This window comes from Sceloporus occidentalis, unplaced genomic scaffold (assembly GCF_023333645.1).
Source record: "Sceloporus occidentalis isolate IW3139 unplaced genomic scaffold, rSceOcc1.0.p SCAF_48, whole genome shotgun sequence".
NCBI lineage: Eukaryota > Metazoa > Chordata > Lepidosauria > Squamata > Phrynosomatidae > Sceloporus > Sceloporus occidentalis.
This window is the reverse complement of record NW_028317028.1, coordinates 149,109-157,706: the sequence shown is the minus strand read 5'-3', so window position 1 is coordinate 157,706 and position 8,598 is coordinate 149,109. Positions and strand designations below refer to the sequence as shown.

General features: G+C 39.5%; 1 protein-coding gene across 1 annotated transcript in view; it reads right to left on the bottom strand.

Moving 5' to 3' along the window:
• Positions 1-326: 326 nt before the first annotated feature.
• Positions 327-8,598, bottom strand: part of LOC149289044 (WD repeat and SOCS box-containing protein 2-like) — a 92,605-nt gene continuing 84,333 nt past the window's right edge. Inside the window, exons 3-10 of the mRNA XM_089490988.1 lie at positions 6,855-7,026; positions 6,026-6,279; positions 5,353-5,484; positions 2,976-3,076; positions 2,553-2,725; positions 2,323-2,439; positions 2,042-2,149; positions 327-492 (exon numbers count right to left, since the gene is read on the bottom strand). Of these exons, the coding sequence (XP_089347114.1) occupies positions 327-492; positions 2,042-2,149; positions 2,323-2,439; positions 2,553-2,725; positions 2,976-3,076; positions 5,353-5,484; positions 6,026-6,279; positions 6,855-7,026 (1,223 nt within the window). The remainder of the gene's footprint in view (positions 493-2,041; positions 2,150-2,322; positions 2,440-2,552; positions 2,726-2,975; positions 3,077-5,352; positions 5,485-6,025; positions 6,280-6,854; positions 7,027-8,598) is intronic.

The following is an 8,598-nucleotide window of genomic DNA, read 5'->3' as shown; positions in this document are numbered from 1 at the left end:
TAAATGATCAAACTAACCATTTATATGCACTGTTCATTATTGTTGTTATGTCTGTTATGCTAAATGTACAAAACAAGCTGTGGCACAGATAGCAAATGTGTCCCCTTTCTCCTTCCATTGATCAAATGTGTTTCAAATATTCATATAAAATGTCTTTCATTGCAACTCCAAAACCCGATGGATGAGAATTGCTTTTATCCTCGCAAAAGCAACAATAGCAATTTCTAGTGACAAATCAGGTTTATTAGTAGTGTATTCTTCAGCTCTTGGTGATAGAACGGGGTAAACTAATTTTCAGCTCCTATACTCATTCCTACACCAAAGAGCTAAAAATGAGTCCTGTAGGTAAGAAAATCCTTCATTTTTCCAGGAATGGGCAGTGCAAGGACCTGATAAGTGGTGAGAAAGCAGCGGAGCGTTTTACGACATAAGTGGCGAAGTGAGGAAAGGACTCGAGGCGATGTCCAGAACTGTACATGACCATCTCTGTTACTGGAAGGCAGAAAAACACATATGATACGTACTACTTTTTTTTGTTTTGTTAACGGATGCTAAATAAACCCATGTAATGATGTTTACAGATAAATGTAAGCATCATTTACCCATTAAAAAACAACCTTATAAATATACAATGAAAAACATCTTAAAAAAACAGAAAACTGGTTAGATACTATTCACTGTGTCACAGGCTGCCACTGTCAGCTGCCATGAAGAGAAATTTAGAACTAAACACTGAAAAAATCATAAAAAAAACTAAAAGCTGACGGGGCAGCACTTTCCCATTGAATTTTGCAACAATAATTCGTCCTTTGTCTAAAGGATGCTGCACTATAGACAAAAGGTATAAACAAGCGTCTCCACCCAGTGCCTGCCTACATACACTATGGCAGGGGCGTCCAATATGCGGCCCGCGAAACCTTGAGGTGCGGCCCGCGTGAGATCGGCAGCCAGGATCACAAGAGCCCTGCTGCTTACTTGTGGGATGGTCTATTCTCTGCTCCAGTCCTGCTTCCTCTGTGGGGAGAACGAGGGAGGCCGCGCCCCCTGCTGAAGTCTGAGCGGCATTGAGAGCTGTAGAGCAGGTAAGGGGGTGGGGTAGGTTGTGTGAATGAGTATGTCTGATTGAGGGAATGAATCTGTGAATGAATGTGTGTGTGTGATAGTATGGATGTGTAAGTGCTGGAACCTAGGCATGATGGGACTTTGATTGCTATTAGCAATCACACTCCTATCATGCCAAGTCAGCCAGTACATGCCGAAACCTGGCTAGCTGCCCCCCTTGTGTATTGATGCTGCCAGCAGTATGGGGTCTGCACCAGCACGTATTGGCTGACTTGGGATGATAGGAGTGTGATTGCTAACATCTAACAGCAATCACAGTCCCATCATGCCTAGGTTCCAGCATTCACTGGTTGCCTGGGTATAAAAAGAGTGTGTTTGCTGTTAGAAATCAAACTCCTATCATGCCAAGTCATATTGTTGATTTTTTTTGTCCAATTGTGGTGTGTTACTTTTAATAAAAGTGTGGTTACACACTAAAATTGGACAAAAAATACAATGCCCAGCCAACCAGTACATACTGGAATCTGGGTATGCCTGAGATTGCTGTTAACAATCATAATATATAATTTTTTGTACAATTTTGGTGTGTAACTTACTTTTATTAAAAGTGTGTGTGGGGGGGGTCACTTTCAGTTTCGGCTAAGTGAACCCTGAATTTTCATTTTAGTGCATCCCTAAAATAAATAGAACTATTTTATTTTTACTTTTCCAGAATCCTGAATTTGTAGGCCCAGAAATCCCAGAAATCAGTGAGAGGAAAAGTAAAGGTTTTGTGTCATTTACTTTATTTTAATCTGCATATTTTATTAAAGGCCATATTTTCTCTCAGTGAAAAATGAGTGCGGCCCTCGCACGCATACAATTCTGATGAAGTGGCCCACTGCAGAAAAAACTTGGACACCCCTGCACTATGGACTGATCATCTGCACGTTCGCTGTATAGCAGAATCCTTTGCAGCCCTAGATTTTTATGTACTTACCCTGTAGCAAGGATTCCCCCATGTGGGAAAAAGGCACAGCACAGTCCATTTGTAACTGGCGCAACAGACACTGGATCTGGTAATTCTAGAGACCATATTCGCAGAAACCTTAATGCATACAATAGGATTTATTATATGTTCTTATATAAAATGAGTTTTTATGCATACAAAATATAAAACAAACAACAGAATATTACTCGAAGTATACATGAGGCTAATGCAGTAACAACCTAAACAATTGCTTAATGAAATATAAGCTTCACAGTAGAGCTATTTCTTACCTGTCATCTGCCAAGCTAGCCAAGTATAACCCTTCTGGGGAAAAGGAGACAGATCTCAGAGAACTAAGCTGTGGCTCTGTGGTACCATAATCCAGATCAGGTTGTAGAGAAACATGCCTAAGAAAGAAATCCAAGATTTGCACCTCAACTTTGTCTGGACGGTATTTGACACCATTTAAACTAAATACATCGATATAAGGCATACTGAAAAATAACAACCAATTACTTACAAGAACTCTCTCAGCTTCTCTCCAGTATAGGGGTCCCACATAATCAATGTAGTATCATAGGAGGCTGTGACTAGAAGTGCAGAATCTGGAGAGAAGTCACACGATACTACACTGTTTTGGTGACCCTCTAACTTCCGAATTAAAGTGTAAGAACGCATGCTCCATAGCAGGACCTAGACGTCAGCAAGAGGAGAAGAAACATTAGCGAGGAATGTGAACAGCTCAAAGAGCCTTGTTATTTTGTTTTGAAAGGTAGTTCAATTAATTCCAGTTTTCAAAAGAATAACCAAACAATGTTATACATGATGCCATACATAAACTCTGATGATTTAAGGCTTTTGGAAAATGCAGCCAGGTAGGGACTGTTTGGAGGATTGGGAATTGCAGCATGTAACGTATGAAGATCCTGGTTTAGTGTCTTACCGAGGTCTCTCCTGCAGCAGAACACAACATGCTGCAGTCTGGGGAGATGGAACAGCAGTACACCCACTGGTTATGCCCAGTAAGAACCTGGATCACTTTACCTATAGGATACAGAGTAAGCAGGCAGTACACATTATTTGCATAAAAAAAAAAAATACAATGTGCAAAGTCCAAAGTACTAAATAAAAGAAAATGGCACTCATACAAAAAAAATATCAAATGCTTACGTTACACCTTTCACTGGCTACTGGCAAATGCCTGTTTTTATGCTTTATGAATAAAAACAAGGCATTCAATTCAGACTGCAAACGGATGATCAATAATCCATTTACCCTGTTCTGCTGTGCAATGCAGTAATATTCTACAAGACGATGTAATATAATGACTGATCCATAGGAACTGAGGTGTCATTATAATATACAACTACTATACTGCTTCACTCCAATGTGCATTAGCAGCGATACCCGACTTTAACAACCTGTAAATTGTCAACAAAAGCAAACAAATGTTGCAATAAAGTGTTAAAGTGGAACTCTTCTTTGTGGCTGTTCCAACAATGTACTGAAGGCATCAATGGGCACGAGGAGACAGGTTCCCTAGTCCTTAACTACTTAACTTAATTTTATAGGACTTGAGTAGGACAATTTTAAAAAGGTTTGAGGATTTTTTGTTTAACATAGCCCATCAATAAAAAAACTAAAAATAAAACATGGAATTACCTGAGACATTTTATCTTGATTAACTTTGGAATGTATTTATTAGATTAGTTGATCATTTTAACTCCTTGGCTTTGCTGTAGATTATAAATGGCCAGCATGAAGGACTAAGCTGGAACATCAAGCAATTTCTTAAGAACCATCTCCCTGATTTAACTATGCATTATACAGGGCCAGCTCAAAGCTCCCTGGGGTTGGCTCTTTAATAATACAGAGTGAAGTCTGTGAACTAAGCCTTAACTGCAAACTTATGGTTACTGCACTGCTTTGGCATGCATCAGGAATTGATTCTCTGATATTTTTACCCTATTGATTATGTTTTTCATTAACAAACAGGAATTTTTTGTTTTTGCTAAAATGACAGGTTCTCTTAACATGTTTGAAGGCGAGGGAAGCATTTGCAGCCACATCACATTACTCACTGCATTTGCTTCTGAGGGCAGCTAATGAATCACAGAGCTATTGTTCCTGTATGTTTAAGATACCTTAAGTGCAGCTTATTGCCTACATGACAACAGGGAGTGGACTTTCTTAAAACATGGCTGCAGATTCAGAACTATTTGAGTCATTCATGCTAACTACACCCTAAATGGCAAACAATTACTATGTGACTTCTGATCTGAAATAGTCCATGTGTCTGTTAGGTGTGTTTATAGACACATCCCTTCCTGGAATTATTTAAAAGCCACAGTTAAAACATTTACTTTATGCTGCCCTAAATGAACTCATGTTAGATTTTATTGATACTGTTTTTACATTTATCCATGCAGTTGTTTAAAGAAACACCATGCAGAGACCTTATATTGCTCCACTTCGGATGTGGCAGATCTAAGCCTGTTTCACGGTTTCCATGTGGCTGTAGGGTACAGAGAGGCCTGTCGGGTACCATGCGAGAATATATTCACTTAATGGAGAGTAGGGTTTCAGCTCTTTGACTTCCACTTCATTGAGCATTTGGGATAAAAAGAGTTTGTCTGGCCCCGATAATATACAGTTCAATCGGTTAGATTTCTTTGAAGTCATCTCTCCCACTGAATTATGCATTATACAGGGCCAGCTCAGCCAGAGGAACCGTAATACTATGTAGTGTAGTGAGGTAGTTGGACACACAAATCTCCCTTTAGACGATAAACCCCACTGATTTAGCACCAGTGGTAGATAAAAGAACCTGGCAGGAGTTAAGACACCAAGCAATGTGAGCACTTTTTATTGGATTAGCAGACATAAAATCATAGTCAAATGCAATGATCCATACAATTAACCATTGCAAAACACCGCTCATCCACAAGCACTGACAGGGCAAATTCAGTATGCGACTAGGACAGTAGAGTCAATTTATAAAAATGAAAGCAAGCGGCCTTCCTTTGGAATTTATATTCATTACACATAGGTCAAACAACAAACACATCCCTTTTCAGAGCAATGTCTTGATTGAAATCTTGATAAGGCTCTCATTCTCAGACTGAAGTGGCAAATTCTAGGGTACTTTTTATTTATTTAAGTATCAGTATGTTTCTCAAGATATTGATGTTTGAATGCCGGTTATTACATTGCGTTCCTATACTACTATATCTTTAAATGCATAGGTTTCTGTTTCCATGAGATATTCTACATTAATGTACACTTCCAAAGGAAAACGTAAGCAATGCTGGAGGTCATACCATCTTTTTTCAAATCCCATACACGTAGGGTCTTGTCCCGAGATGCAGTGACCAGCGTCAGGCTGCCATTAGTGCAGAAGCTCAAATCTCTCACAACATCTTGGTGACCGGAGAGACTGAAGAGAAGACGGCCTGTGTCAAAATTAAAAGTTCAACAAGAACTAGTGATAACGTACTTCTTCCACTGAGACCTTCTCATAACGAATCCGAAACCAAATTAAACACTTCAAGAAGCAGATCTGCTAGAAAGACCCTATATATCCTTATGATTCATTTTGTACTCCAGCTCAGATATTTAACCCTAGAGCAACATTTATTAAAAATTTCAATTACACCAACATTTTATTTCAGTATATATTAATCAAAATGTTCCTATTTTGAACAACTTCTATGTATGGATGTGTACTTTTTTTAATTTAACTTTGTTCAACATATAATATGAAACACTTTAAACAAATTCTTGATAGAATGTAAGAAACCCTAGGCTGAAAAGTGCAATTGAGAAATCCTATGATCTAGTGCACCATGGCTTCTAAAACTGTTACTACCAAAACCTAATATTGAGTATTTCCCGGCTCCTACATTAAAGATGCCGGACTCCTATATCCTGCACAACCTTATCAGGCACTGCTTTAAAATAGCACATCAGCAGTTAAGTTTAGTTATGGCTTACCTGTATGTACATTCCAGACTTTGACATGACCATCACTAAGACCTGCTGCCAAAAGCACCAACGTCTCACAGGGTCCCACTTCTTGGTTTACAGCGCGTGGCCACAAGCTCCAGCCCACAGGCGCAGGTGAACAGCCAAAAGCCAAGCTCCAAACTATCTGACCACAGTTTAAAGTATTTTCCTTTGAGCTGCCTTGTCCTCTGAGATCTTTTCCTTTGTAGCACTGATTCTTTGGTCTGTAGGCTTGTGGTCGTCTGAGATGAGAAAAAAAAGGTGTTGCAGACACCTATCTACCAATGACAGCAAAGTTTTAACAGTACAACACATATATGGTCTAGGACAGACTGCAAGTGACACCAACAATGATGTCATAAGACTGAACTTATGACATTTACAAATATTTACTTGTTTTTTTCACTTCATTACCTTCCCCTAAAACCCCCTATTAATTCCTCGGCATTAGGACTTTTTGCATCACCCAGACACTATTTCTACTCTTCCTTATCTCTATACTGCAGCCGATCATCTCCAAATATTCTCCAAGATGGTTGTCCCCTCTCTCGGTCTCCCCCCAAAATGAGCTGTTGTCTCAGTAGGAACGGGTTCTTTAAGATGTATCTGGCAAATTTACAGCTCTGCAGGGCAACTTCCAGCAAAAGTGTGTTGCTCTCACATCGATGTTGAAAAAGTGGTACATGTGTACAAAGTAGTACAGATATTTTAATGTCAAATATACCTAAAAAAGATTAAGGTTTCCTCAAAGGAAGCAGTAAAACAGATTAATTGCATGCTACCCACAGTATAAAATCTGCTTATTGGAAATACATACAGTTGGTCCTCTTCCAGTGGCCATGGAATAAGCTTGACGATGCCATGTCCTTGAGACCAGGCAAACCAAGCACCGTCTTGAGAAAATGCAACGCTCCACGTCTCGCAACTAGACTTCCAGTCATATGCCTGTTCTCTACCAGGACGTAACTCTGCCAACAGTACAGTGACACCTGGAGAATATAATGGGGAGAAAACTGTTGTCACTTTAAAATGATATAAGCCATAAAGGATCTGTTAAAGTACAATCAACAAGCACGAAGATGTAAAAGCAATTGATATTACAGGGAACATGAAACCATGTTTGGATAATGTATCCAGTTGCTCCACATTATGAAGTTGATTTAGGAAGTTATAAAATAAAAATTAACTAGCTGAACTCCAGAGAGGGATGCCAAGTCCCACATAGCAATCCATCTTATACAACACAAAAATGGATTAACCATTTCTGTTGGTGTTCATGTCAGTACCACATGTCTGCTAGATGCAGGCACTACAAACTGTTTATTCTAAGGTGATAAGATCCCAATTCATATGTTTCTAATAAGTTAGACAAATACACAACCATATACTAAAGAGGGCACATGAACACCACAGGCTATAGGACAGAGGATACCAGGACAAGAGGCCCACTTTCTGATATCTTATCCCCAGGAAAAATCAAACTGCGCATTCCATCACGATATAACGCTGCAAAAAAAAAACTCCATATCCATTTTAATAAACGTGTCCGATTGATCTGGTTGCGCATACATTTAGATTGCACATGCAGCCTGTGTAGGTGACCGGACACAATATAATGCTGTTAAGGCACACATAACAATGAGTTGAGTCTCAAAACATAGTTAGATGTGTAGTAGATAGACACTGTTCCTATTTAATGGATGTCTTGTGCATATGGTTAAACATGGAAGTCTTCTGCCTGGAGCAGGTAACATGATGGCTGGTTGGCTCAGCACATGTTCTGCAGCCTCCACTAAACCACAGAAAGGGTGTTCGTGCTACAAGGGACCCTGATGTGCCACCACATATGAGAGAACTAGACCATACTTTGAAGCGAAACTGTTGCTGCCACAGCATTTAGCATAAATAAAATGATTAATTAAAGCTACCTCTAGTTTGAACTGTTTGTCCATTAAAAAGCTAACATTATTTGTGCATTGATCCTATCACAAACACAGCAACCTGTACAGTTGTTGGAACTACTGTTAAAGTTCTTTGCCCACCAGACAGCAATACATGCAGCTATAAGCTGCCCAAGAAGCATATTTGCTTTGTTCATGAGCCAAACCTGAAATCATCTGAAATGCATGGGTTGAGTAAGGAAAATCCAGACATGTGACGGTATTATATATGTAATATCACAGTTCACAGGAGAAGATTTAAACAGTACATTCCTCTCACCCCCTCAAAGAGGAAAGTGCTGCCAACTCGCTTAATGAAAGTGAAACCCAGAGACAGAATTTCTCCCGTCCTCTGTAGGGAGGAAATCCGATAAAACATTCTCCCCATATCAATGAAGGACAGGAGAGCTCACCCCACAGCCAGGTCACTTTCTTCTGAAGACTGATAGCATCAGCCCACTCCCACGCAAAACCTATAAAAACTACCCACACTGCTACTTTTATAGTGTATCATCTGTTTTACAATCATCGCTGATCGGCAAATTAAAGATAAACACTCTGCTGGCAGTAGCCCATGTAAAGAACACAGAACATCAGCGGCTCCTCTTCAAAATATATCCA